We start from the raw sequence: 13,505 nt of genomic DNA, 5'->3' as shown, positions 1-13,505 counted from the left end.
CCAAAACGAGAACGTGGCTGTTTGTGAAAACAGTAATCAATGGAGTATATAGGAACATGGTGTTACAAAAGGAAATAGGAAGTTTTTGTATAAGAATGTGATGTTTGGAAGAAATCAATGCAATACTGTAAAGTAATTATCCTTCAATTAAAATAAATAAAATTATTAATTAATAATAAATAATTTATTAATTAATAAATAGATTTTTAAAAAGAAACTTTTTATAAAAATCCTTTTGGAAGTAAAGAATAAATTTTTGTTCAATAAAGAAAAAATTATTATGGTAAATAAATAAAAATTTTCTAAAGTCAGGGGACATTGATTAGGTAAAATGAAGAGTCAAATTAGTCCTCCAATTACTTACCAAAGGTTCTTCTGTATAGGTATATCTTCTATCCAGCTGGGGCTTCAGACATTCAGAAATGTCAGTAAAAGATGTTAAACGAATAACTTTGCTGCTTTCTGACATGTGCCTTGACCTATTATAGGGATGAGAACTAATTAATCAATCAACAAATATTTTAAGCACCTTTGGTATACATGTACTAAATCTTAGGACTGCTTCTAAGCACTGTGAGAACTAGATAAAAAAAAAAAAATATATATATATATATATATATATACATATATATATATAAGCATCAAGTCCAGCCCTCAAGAGGAAGTTGAGAAAATGAAGTATAGTCATACAGAAAGATGACTCTCAATAAGATAAATGCTGGTTGAATGGATTTGTGAATGTATCACAGATGCCAAATGTCTGGGATGGATAATAAAACTATGGGCGTGTAATAATGAGAAGTCCTTTGGAGCTATGTTAGTAATTAAAGAAATGAGATTTTTTTCCTGAATAATTGGTGGAAGATACATTCTCTCTATGTGTAAAGGGATTCTTCAGATGGGGAGAATAGTGAGCAATATATGAAGGTAAGCAGAGAAAGTCTTGTTTAAAATGCAGAAAGTTGACTAATTTTCTTAGGGCAAGAGGACACTAAAAGCTAAACTACATGCCAAACGCTGTGCCAGAAATAATTCATATGAATATATTTAATCCTCCTAACAGGTGGCTCTCATAAGGGTTTATATGTGGTAGCCTGAGATGAGATAACAGAAGACTCTGGAGTTAGACCTAATGACTTTGGACCTTATCTTTTTACATTTTCTCATCCAGTTCCCTCTCCCACAGGCCAATGCAATCATTCCAAACCTCACTTTCCAGTTCCATAAAACATGCTTCTTCCAACTCATCAATCTCCCTCAACTCTAACCCACCAGCAGGTTACTCTGCAGTTTCTTCTCAGACAAAATGTAGGTACAACATGCTTCAGTTTCCCCTCCCTCATGTAGCAGACACTATTAATCGACCAGCTAACTCAACACCCATGTCCAGCAACATGATTCTATCACCAGCACCATGAAATACTAAAAAAGCTAAATATTCCCTTAAAAAGACACCAGGGAGGGACAAATGGTTGTGTAACCCAGCTGTGACTAATGAGATAAAAAATTAAGTCTGCTGGGGAGCTTCTATGAAAGCCTGCTTTCCCGACTACAGGGAGAGAATTAATAGATACTGCCCCCTTCCTTCTTTATGATTTGAAAGCCTGATGTCAGGAACTGTGACTCTACTGACTGCAAAGAAATGGCCAAGAGCATTACAAAGTTTTAAGCCTTGATACTCCTGATCTGGTGAATGGACACTGGCAGTTGCTTACACTCAGATTTCTCGTTCTGCGGGAAAAAAAAAAAATCAAATTTTTCTAAGCCACTGTTGATCAACTTTTCTGTTATTTGCAGCTGAAAGCATTTCAAATTTATCTATCAACAAATATATCCACCAATACCCATCCTTGACTTCCCTGGTAGATCAGATGGTAAAAGCGTCTGCCTACAATGTGGGAGACCTGGGTTCAGTCCCTGAGTTGGGAAGATCCTCTGGAGAAGGAAATGGCAACCCACTCCAGTACTCCGGCCTGGAAAATCCTATGGATGGAGAAGCCTGGTAGGCTACAGTCCATGAGGCTGCAAAGAGTTGGACGCGACTGAGTGACGTCACTTTCACTTTCATACCCATCCTTATTTCCTTCCATTCTGACTCAGGAAGAACTGTCCTATTTCGCCGCCAAGGAAGCCTCACCGCCTTGGTATCTGAGCCCCTCTCTCTCTGGCCTTGGAAAAGAGAGGCACAGAGCCTACGCAGATGAGTGATTGCCCGGCATTGGGGGAGGGGAGAATGAGGAGTGGCTGCTAGAGACATGGAGCTGCTTTTTCGGGTGATGAGTTGTTTCGGAATTACATAGTGATGATAGTTTTATAACCATGTAAACATAACTAAAAACCACTGAATTTTATACCTGATCGTGATTAAAATGGTGAATTTTACAATAGGTAAATTTTATCTCAGTAAAAAAGAGTAAATGTGAGCTAATAAATCACTAAACAAAGAACTATCCACCAGCAGACCCCACACCAAAGTTAATACCAAAGGGTATTTTTTCAGGCTGAAGGAAAAGAATTCCATTTGAAATAAAGAACAATGAAAAGGGCAAACAGATGGGCAACTCTAAATGAATTTTTAAAGCATACTACATTAAATAAGCAGAATATTATTAGTATTTTGAATTCTCAAATTTGAGAAATATTACTAGTCTCAAGAGTTCTGCTCTTAATTTAGAGTATGCATGCGAGTATAACTCTAATATCTATCCCTGAAATATAAGAACCCATGTAAAAAAAGAAAAGTATTCATTTTCAATTTCTATTTAATCTTTAAATTTTTCAAACATCTTACCATTGCAGAAAAGCACTGGGACACAGAAAGCTGCACCTACCCTTTCTCAATCACATCATCCTTAGAAGAAACTGGATTCAAAGACTCACTCTTCCAAGGTTTATAAACTGCTGTCTTTACTCTAGGTGATTTCTTGGGAGATTTAGGAAGTTGTAGTAAACTGGATTCTTCTTTCTAAAAAGTAGTAAGATGATGAACAAAGTGAAGAATGGGCCAAGTAGGGAAAAATGGACAGAGAATAAAGCACATTCTCCATAGATACCTCAAATTTACTCTGATCACTACAGGGTTTCTTCCCTCACTCTATCACCTACTATGCTATGTTTAAGAAGGAGAATAAAAATATTTTTATTTTTAATTCTTAACTATTAAATATTCTTATTCCTCTTCTCAAACTCCAACTTTAAAGCAGCCATCAGGCTGAAATCTCTAGACCTATTTAGAGCATTTTAAAAGGCCAAAGGTCCCCCACTATTGCGAAAGAAGACTCTTTCCTGGAGGAAGAATTTAGTGCTGTATGTATGTGTACATGTGTGTATATGAGTGTTTGTGTGTGTGTGTGTGTGAGCGAATGTACGTGTTGTGAAGTGGGGAATGCAGGTAGCGGGGTGGGAAAAGACTTGTGGAAACCATTGGTCCATAAGAGGCTCTATCTTAGACTATTTCCTTCCATTTTTGGACATTTTATTTTTATGGGTATCATTCCCATTCTTAAATGTTTTTTGCAGTAAAAGTTAATTATTTAAATCTAGAACATGAGATGCTACACACATGAATCAAAAAAGCAGAAACACCTAAATGTCCAGGGAGGAGAAAGAAACAATTATACACTTGCATATATGTATATTTATATATATATATATAAATGTAATATTATACAATATTTTAAAGTAAGGATTATCAAAATTACAACACCTGGAAAAATACTAATGAAGATGTTACATTACCAGAATCCAAAAATATAAATGTATTAAAATTAAAAATTCACAAAAAGCCTAAGAGAAAATAAGTTAACAGTTGTCTAGAAGTAGATGAGATCAGAGTGACTTGTCTCTTTCTTTCAAAACTTGTCTAAGTTTCCAAATTTACAGTTTTATTATTTTTAATATAATGCTTTTACTTATTTATTTAATATGTATTTATTTGACCACACTGGGTCTTAATTGTGGCATGCAGGATTCTTGATCCTCATTGCAGTATGCAGGATCTTTAGTTGCAACACGCAAAGTCTTATCTGCAGCATGTGGGATCTAGCTCCATGACAAGGGACCAAACCTGTGTCCCCTGCATTGGGAGTGTGGAGTCTTAGCCACTGGACCACCAGGTGAATCCCAAGTTTTACTATTTTTATAATTTGAAAAACAAACCAAAAAAAAAAAAAAAAACCACTTCCTATATGCCAGCTTCAAAAGAATGTAATATATGCTGCTGGACAGCAAGAAATATATTTGTGATGCTTTACTATCCAGAACAAACAATAAAATCTTATATGCATTCTAGCTAACAGCTACTAATAATTTTTTAAGAATTCTATAAACAAAATTAATTACTTATGTGCAGAATACATCATGCAAAATGCTGGGCTGGACGAAGCACAAGCTGGAATCAAGATTGCTGGGAGAAATATCAGTAACCTCAGATATGCAGATGACACCACCCTTATGGCAGAACGTGAAGAGGAACTAAAGAGCCTCTTGATGAAAGTGAAAGAGAAGAGTGAAAAAGCTGGCTTAAAACTCAACATTCAAAAAACGAAGATCATGCCATCCGGTCACCATCCCTTCATGGCAAAGAGATGGGGAAATAGTGAGAGACTTTATTCTGGGGGCTCCAAAATCACTGAAGATAGTGACTGCAGCCATGAAATTAAAAGACGCTTGCTCCTTGGAAGAAAAGCTGTGACCAACCTAGACAGCATATTAAAAAGCAGAGACATTACTTTGCCAACAAAGGTCTGTCTAGTCAAAACTATGGTTTTTCCAGTCGTCATGTGCGGATATTTGAGAGTTGGACTATAAAGAAAGCTGAGTACTGAAGAATTGATGCTTATTAACTGTGGGGTTGGATAAGACTCTTGATAGTCCCTTGGACTTCAAGGAGATCCAACCAGTCCATCCTAAAGGAAATCAGTCCTGAATATTCATTGGAAGGACTGATGCTGAAGCTGAAACTCCCAATACTTTGGCTACCTGATGCGAAGAATGGACTCATTGGAAAAGACCCTGATGCTGGGAAAGATTGAAGGTGGCAGGAGAAGGGGACGACAGATGAGATGGCTGGATGGCATCACCAACTCTATGGACATGAGTTTGAGTAAGCCCTGGGAGTTGGTGATGGACAGGGAAGCCTGGCATACTGGAGTCCATGGGGTTGCAAAGAGTCAGACACGACTGATCAACTGAACTGAGACTGATGTTTTGCATATAATGTCCTAGGTATCAGGGCTCACATCTGTTTTAGTAATTTGGAACACAGCATGACATTAAGCAACACTCTGTAAATAAGTGGCACCACAGGAGACAGGGCTTATTAAAAGTGTATCATACAAAAGTGGTCAAATTCATAGAGACAAAGTAGAATGGGGATGCAAGAGGTGTTGGTGAATGGTTATATAGTTTCAAATTTGCAAGGTAAAATAGTTCTGAAGATCTGTTATACAACAATGCAAATATACTTATATTACTACTGCAATGTACACTTGAAAATGGTTAAGATGATAAATTTTTTCATGTGCTTTTTGTTATTGTTGTTCAGTCCTTCAATTCTGTCCGACTCTTTGTGACCCCATGGACTGCAGTATGCTAGGGTTCCCTGTCCTTCATCAATTCTCAGAGCTTATCAAACTCATGTCCCTTGAGTCAGTGATACCATCCAACCATCTCATCCTCTGTTGTCCCCTTCTCCTCCTGCCTTCAATCATTCTCAGCATCAGGGTCTTTTCAAATGAGTCAGCTCTTCGCATCAGGTGGCCAAAGTATTGGAGTTTCAGCTTCAACATCAGTCCTACCAATGAACACCCAGGGCTGATCTCCTTTAGGATGGACTGGTTGGATCTCCTTGCAGTCCAAAGGACCCTCAAGAGTCTTCTCCAACACCACAGTTCAAAAGGATAAATTCTTCAGTGCTCAGCTTTCTTTATGGTCCAACTCTCACATCCATACATGACTACTGGAAAAACCATAGCTTTGACTAGATGGATTTTTTTTAGCAAAGTTTTGCCATTATACTCTGCTTATTAATACACTGTCTAGGTTTGTCTAGGTTTGTCACAGCTTTTCTTCCAAGGAGCAAGCATCTTTTAATTTCATGGCTGCAGTCACCATCTAAAGTGATTTTAGAGCCCAAAAATAAAGTCTGTCACTGTCTCCATTGTTTCCCCATGGGACCAGATGCCATGATCTTCGTTTTTTGAATGTTGAGTTTTAAGCCAGCTTTTTCACTCTCCTCTTTCACTTTTATCAAGAGGCTCTTTAGTTCCTCTTTGCTTACTGCCATTAGAGTGGTATCATCTGCATATCTGAGGTTACTGATATTTCTCCCGGCAATCTTGATTCCAGCTTGTGCTTCATCCAGCCTGGCATTTCACATGATGTACTCTGCATGTAAGTCAAATAAGCAGGGTGACAATATACAGCCTCGATGTACTCCTTTCCCAATTTGGAAGCAGTCTGTTGTTCCATGTCTGGTTCTAATTGTTGTTTCTTGACTTGCATACAGATTTCTCAGGAGGCAGGTAAGGTGGTCTGGTGTTCCCATCTCTTTAAGAATTTTCCACAGTTTGTTGTGATCCACATAGTCAAAGGTTTTCACATAGTCAACAAAGCAGAAGTAGATGTTTTCCTGGAACTCTCTTGCTTTTTTGATGATCCAACGGATGTTGGCAATTTGATCTCTGGTTCCTCTGCCTTTTCTAAATCCAGCTTGAACATCTAGAAGTTCTCGGTTCATGTACTCTTGAAGCCTGGCTTAGAGAATTTTAAGTATTACTTTGCTAGTGTGTGAGATGAGTGCAATTGTGCGGTAGTTTGAGCATTCTTTGGAATTGCCTTTCTTTGGGATTGGAATGAAAACTGACCTTTTCCAGTTCTGTGGCCACTGATGAGTTTTTCAAACTTGCTGGCATATTGAGTGCAGCCCTTTCACAGCATCCTCTTTTACGATTTGAAATAGTTCAACTGGAATTCCATCACCTCCACTAACATTGTTCGTAGTGTTGCTTCCTAAGGCCCACTTGACTTCACATTCCAGGATGCCTGGCTCTAGGTGAGCGATCACACCATCTGGTGTCATGAAGATCTTTTTTGTGTAGTTCTTCTGTGCATTCTTGCCACCTCTTCTTAATATCTTCTGCTTCTGTTAGGTCCACATCGTTTCTGTCCTTTACTGTGCCTATCTTCACATGAAATGTTCCCTTCAGATCAGATCAGATCAGTCGCTCAGTTGTGTCCGGATGTTCCCTTGGTGTCTCTAATTTTCTTAAGGAGATCTCTAGTCTTTCCCATTCTATTGTTTTCCTCTATTTCTTTGCATCTCTATTTCACTTAGGAAGTCTTTCTCATCTCTCCTTGCTATTCTTTGGAACTCTGCATTTAAATGGGTATATCCTTCCTTTTCTCCTTTGCCTTCCACTTCTCTTTTCTCAGCTCTTTGTAAGGCCTCCTCAGACAACCATTTTGCCTTTTTGCATTTCTTTTTCTTGGGGATGGTTTTAGTCACAGTCTCCTGTACAATGTTAAGAACCTCTGTACACAATTCTTCAGGCACTCTGTCTATGCAATCTAAACCCTTGAATCTATTTGTCACTTCTACAGTACAATCGTAAGGGATTTGATTTAGATCATACCTAATGGCCCACTGGTTTTCCCTACGTTCTTCAATTTAAGTCTGAATTTGGCAATAAGGAGTTCATGATCTGAGTCACAGTCAGCTCCCAGTCTTGTTTTTGCTGACTATATAGAGCTTCTACATCTAAGGCTGCAAAGAATATAATCAGTCTGATTTTGGTATTGACCATCTGGTGATGTCCATGTGTAGAGTTGTTTCTTTTGTGGCTGGAGGAGGGTGTTTGCTATGACCAGTGTGTTCTCTTGGTAAATCTGTTAGCCTTTGCCCTGCTTCTTTTTGTATTTCAAGGTCAAACTTGCCTGTTACTCCAGGCATCTCTTGACTTCCTATTTTTGTATTCCAGTTCCCTATGATGAAAAGGACATCTTTTTGTGTGGTTTTTTTGGTGTTAGTTCTAGAAAGTCTTGTAGGTCTTTACAGAACCTTTCAACTTCAGCTTCTCTGGCATTAGTTGTTGGGGCATAGAGTTGGATTACTGTGATTACTGAATGGTTTGCCTTGGAAATGAACAGAGATCATTCTGTCGTTTTGATATTGCACCCAAGTACTGCATTGTGGAATCTTTTGTTGACTATGAGAGCTACTCCATTTCTTCTAAGGGATTCTTGCCCATAGTAGTAGATATAAAGGTCATCTGAATTAAATTTGCCCATTCCCATCCATTTTAGTTCACTAATTCCTAAAACGTCAATACTCACTCTTGCCATCTCCTGTTTGACCACTTCCAATTTGCCTTGATTCACGAACCTAACATGCCAGGTTTCTATGCAATATTGCTCTTTACGGCATCGGACTTTACTTTCACCACCAGACACATCCACAACTGGGCATTGTTTCCACTTTGACTCAGCCTCTTCACTCCTTCTGGAACTATTTCTCCACTCTTCTCCAGGAACATATCTGGGCACCTCCAAACCTGGGGAATTCATCTTTCAGTGTCATATCTTTTTGTCTTTTTATATTGATCATGGGGTTCTCAAGACAAGAATGCTGAAGTGGTTTGCCATTCCCTTCTGCAGTGGAGCACGTTTTATCAGAACTCTCCACCATGACCCATCCGTTTGGGGGGCCCTACACAGCATGGCTCATAGTTTCTTTGAGTTAGACAAGGCTGTGATCCATGTGCTTTTACCACTATAAAAAGCTTTCTAAATATAAAAAAATAATTTAAGTGAATTATACGTAAAATTAAAGGATGGCCCAAGTTAGTATTTTTGAGCTTTCTAGCTTGGGAGAAAGCTAGAAAAAGTAGCCCGAAAGAAAAAAAATCTTTTCTTTTGATAGAAAAAAAAAATACTGTCAAAAGGGCACAGTAGAACTGGGGGCGGGTAAAGGAGCTGTTCCATATCATGATTGAGATGGTAGATACACAATGTATATATCTGTCAAAAATTTCAGAACAAAAAGGTGAATTTTACTTTGTATAAAAGATATTTTAACTTTTAAAATAGGAAAAATAAAGAAAATAGAATCAAGTTCTATTGCTTACACTGTTTTCTGCCAAGGAGAAACAGAATGAGATCAAAATGAGTTACCCAACTAGAAAACACCAATGATAACATGTGTGATGATGACACTCAGAAAGCCAAGTGTGCTCACTACACCACGTCTCTAAGATTTGTAGTAACCTGGTGACTGAGTGACTCAGTCACATGGACTAACAAGGAAACTCAGCTGATGAGTTAAGTGGCATACAAAAAGGCCCTGGGGCAGAGGAGGTCAGAAAAGTGCCTGCATAATGGCTAAGAAACCATCAGTTCACTATAATGACACTAACTCAAGGTGTGGTCCCCAGGCCAGCAGGAGCATCACCTGGGAGCAAGCTTGTTAGATATGCAAATCCTTGGGCCCCATCCCAGACCTACTGAATCTTGATCTTTAGGAGGAGCCCTCAAGTCTCTATTCTAACAAGCTGTTCAGGTGACTCACTGAAGCTTGAGAACCACCAACTTGTAGTGGTGCTTTGCAGCAAATCACCCAGGAATCTTATTGAAATATAGGTTCTAAAATGTGGCTCCAGGGACTTCCCTGGTGATCCAGTGGTTAAAAATCCACCTTCCAATGCAGGGGACATGGGTTAGTTCCCTTGTCAGGGAACTGAGATACCACATGCCACACGATGTGGCCAAAAATAATAATGCTCAGGCAGGATGAGAACCTCAATTTTAAGCCAAACTCCTGATTTTAGAGAGTGACTCTCACCCGGTCTGGTGATGGACAGGGAATCCTGCTGTGCTGCAGCCCACAGGGTTGGAAAGAGTTGGACACGACTTAGCGACTGAACTGAACTGAATGCACTCAGCCTGTATCAATTAAATCTGACTCTCTGAAGGTGGGACCCAGGCATCAGTATGTCTAAAAGCTCTCTGTGATGCTAGAATGCATGCAGGGTTACGAAACAACTGGCAGAAAAACTGTAAGGTACTTGCAGCTCCAACGCACTACTTGTAGAAGCAGAATTTTAAAAGTCACATTATACATCTTCCTGACTTTTAAAAAAGCTATTTTAATCACAAAGTACTCATTTTTGAAGGGGTCGTGTGTGACTATGGTCAATAACACAACATTCTGTGACACCTTTAAAGGCTGGAAAGATTAATAAGGCTCTTTACTTCTGAAATGTATGTCTTAGCTACATTTATTACATCTCTGTGCCAAAGCACATAGGGTTATTTACTTCTTCTCTGTAAATTTGGTTAACTTTTCTTCTCTTTGTGGACTTTTTCTATTTTTTGTCCTATCTTATTCTTCCCTGTTATGAAAATAATGCTCACTATTTCTAATTTTGCCATTGCTATTTTTCACTCATTTGTTCAGTTTATACTTATTAAGCACCAGGCACTATTCCAGGCACTGAAAGACAGCAGTTAACAAAGAAAAGTCCCTTATATTCTGGTAGGAGGTGAAAGGCAATAAACATAAATCAGCATGGTCTTAAGTATGATGAGGCAAAATAAGGCAGAGCAGAGGGCTTGGATAGTGAGGGAGGGAATCTGTGCTGGCCCGCAGAGCGTGCTTACATGGAAGAATCAAGGACAGCCTCTCTGACTAAGTGATGCCAGGGCAGACACTGAGGTGTGTGAGGGGTGACCACACACATATCTGGAGGAAGAGTGCTCCAACTGAAGGGAAACAGCAAGTGCAACACTCTCAGGTGTCTGGTGTGTTCCAGAAACAGCACTGGAGTGGTGTAAGCTAGAGAAAATGCTGGGAAATAAGGCAGGGAAGCTAGCAGGGCCATGGACAGCTGCATAAAGACTCTAGCTTGTATTCTGACTGAAAGAGGAGGCCACTAGGGAGTTTTGAGCAAGTAAGCGAATAGCTGTGAAGAGAAGAGAAGCAAAAAGCAAAGGAGAAAAGGAAAGATATAAGCATCTGAATGCAGAGTTCCAAAGAATAGCAAGAAGAGATAAGAAAACCTTCTTCAGCAATCAATGCAAAGAAATAGAGGAAAACAACAGAATGGGAAAGACTAGAGATCTCTTCAAGAAAATTAGAGATACCAAGGGAACATTTCATGCAAAGATGAGCTCAATAAACGACAGAAATGGTATGGTCCTAACAGAAGCAGAAGATATTAAGAAGAGATGGCAAGAATACACAGAAGAACTGTACAAGAAAGATCTTCACGACCCAGATAATCACGATGGTGTGATCACTCACCTAGAGCCAGACATCCTGGAATGTGAAGTCAAGTGGGCCTTAGAAAGCATCATTACGAACAAAGATAGTGGAGGTGATGGAATTCCAGTTGAGCTCTTTCAAATTCTGAAAGATGATGCTCTGAAAGTGCTGCACTCAATATGCCAACAAATTTGGAAAACTCAGCAGTGGACACAGGACTGGAAAAGGTCAGTGTTCATTCCAATCAAAGAAAGGCAATGCCAAAGAGTGCTCAAACTACCGCACAATTGCACTCATCTCACACGCTAGTAAAGTAATGCTCAAAATTCTGCAAGCCAGGCTTCAGCAATATGTGAACCGTGAACTTCGAGATGTTCAAGCTGGTTTTAGAAAAGGCAGAGGAACCAGAGATCAAATTGCCAACATCCGCTGGATCATGGAAAAAGCAAGAAAGTTCCAGAAAAACATCTATTTCTGCTTTATTGACTATGCCAAAGCCTTTGACTGTGTGGATCACAATAAACTGTGGAAAATTATGAAAGAGATGGGAATATCAGACCACCTGATCTGCCTCTTGAGAAATTTGTATGCAGGTCAGGAAGCAACAGTTAGAACTGGACATGGAACAACAGACTGGTTCCAAATAGGAAAAGGAGTACATCAAGGCTGTATACTGTCACCCTGCTTATTTAACTTATATGCAGAATACATCATGAGAAACGCTGGACTGGAAGAAGCACAAGCTGGAATCAAGATTGCCAGAAGAAATATCAATAACCTCAGACATGCAGATGAAACCACCCTTATGGCAGAAAGTGAAGAAGAACTAAAGAGCCTCTTGATGAACGTGAAAGTGGAGAGTGAAAAAGTTGGCTTAAAGCTCAACATTCAGAAAATGAAGATAACGGCATCCGGTCCCATCACTTCATGGGAAATAGATGGAGAAACAGTGGAAACAGTGTCAGACTTTATTTTTTGGGCTCCAAAATCACTGCAGATGGTGACTGCGGCCATGAAATTAAAAGATGTTAACTCCTTGGAAGGAAAGTTATGACCAACCTAGATAGCATATTGAAAAGCAGAGACATTACTTTGCCAACAAAGGTTCGTCTAGTCAAGGCTATGGTTTTTCCTGTGGTCATGTATGGATGTGAGAGTTGGACTGTGAAGAAGGCTGAGCGCCGAAGAATTGATGCTTTTGAACTGTGGTGTTGGAGAAGACTCTTGAGAGTCCCTTGGCCTGCAAGGAGATCCAACCAGTCCATTCTGAAGGAGATCAGCCCTGGGATTTCTTTGGAAGGAATGATGCTAAAGCTGCAACTCCAGTACTTTGGCTACCTCATGCAAAGAGTTGACTCATTGGGAAAGACTCTGATGCTGGGAGGGATTGGGGGCAGGAGGAGAAGGGGACGACAAAGGATGAGATGGCTGGATGGCATCACTGACTTGATGGACGCTGAGTCTGGGTGAACTCCGGAAGTTGGTGATGGACAGGGAGGCCTGGCGTGCTGCGATTCATGGGGTCACAAAGAGTCGGACACGACTGAGCGACTGAACTGAACTGAACTGAAGCAACATGATTGTGCATTTTCAAAAATCACATTGGCAGACTGGTGAAGAACAAACCATGCTGCTGCTGCTGCTAAGTTGCTTCAGTCGTGTCCAACCCCATAGACGGCAGCCCAACAGGCTCCCCCGTCCCTGGGATTCTCCATGCAAGAATACTGGAGTGGGTTGCCATTTCCTTCTCCAATGCTTGAAAGTGAAAAGTGAAAGTGAAGTCGCTCAGTCGTGTCTGACTCTTAGCGACCCCATGGACTGCAGCCCACCAGGCTCCTCCATCCATGGGATTTTCCAGGCAAGAGTACTGCAGTGCGGTGCCATTGCCTTCTCCAAGAACAAACCATAGATTTTCTTATTTCCCAATTGCTGCAGCATGCACATTAACAAAAACAAAAAAAAAAAATTAAAAGCTTATGATAAAACTTCAGGGCTAGTGTACAAAACCCAAGCATCGACATTTCAGTACAAACTTAAGAGATCAAAGTATCGCTGGACAACCTACCTGCATCTCAGGTAGCTGTGGAATGCAAGATTTGGGTCTTAACGGCAAGAGGGTTGCCATTTGTGGGAAAGGGTCAACATCCTTCCTCGGCTGCTCCTGACGAAGGTGCCAGAATTTCAGCTCGGCACTAGCATGTTTTGTTGAGGATGTGTGAGTAACACAGAATCTTGGTGCCCTAGT

General features: G+C 39.9%; 1 protein-coding gene across 3 annotated transcripts in view; it reads right to left on the bottom strand.

The window, feature by feature from the left end:
• The window catches only part of RGS22 (regulator of G protein signaling 22), a 138,814-nt gene that overhangs the window by 72,521 nt on the left and 52,788 nt on the right, over positions 1-13,505 (bottom strand). For all 3 annotated transcript variants that reach the window (XM_027561443.1, XM_027561442.1, XM_027561441.1), the window contains exons 10-12: positions 13,326-13,500; positions 2,832-2,965; positions 365-479 (exon numbers count right to left, since the gene is read on the bottom strand). In XM_027561443.1, coding sequence (XP_027417244.1) covers positions 365-479; positions 2,832-2,965; positions 13,326-13,500 — 424 coding nt within the window. The remainder of the gene's footprint in view (positions 1-364; positions 480-2,831; positions 2,966-13,325; positions 13,501-13,505) is intronic.

The sequence above is a fragment of the Bos indicus x Bos taurus genome, chromosome 14 (genome assembly GCF_003369695.1).
Source record: "Bos indicus x Bos taurus breed Angus x Brahman F1 hybrid chromosome 14, Bos_hybrid_MaternalHap_v2.0, whole genome shotgun sequence".
Classification (NCBI taxonomy): domain Eukaryota; kingdom Metazoa; phylum Chordata; class Mammalia; order Artiodactyla; family Bovidae; genus Bos; species Bos indicus x Bos taurus.
This window is presented reverse-complemented; position numbering and strand designations above follow the sequence as displayed.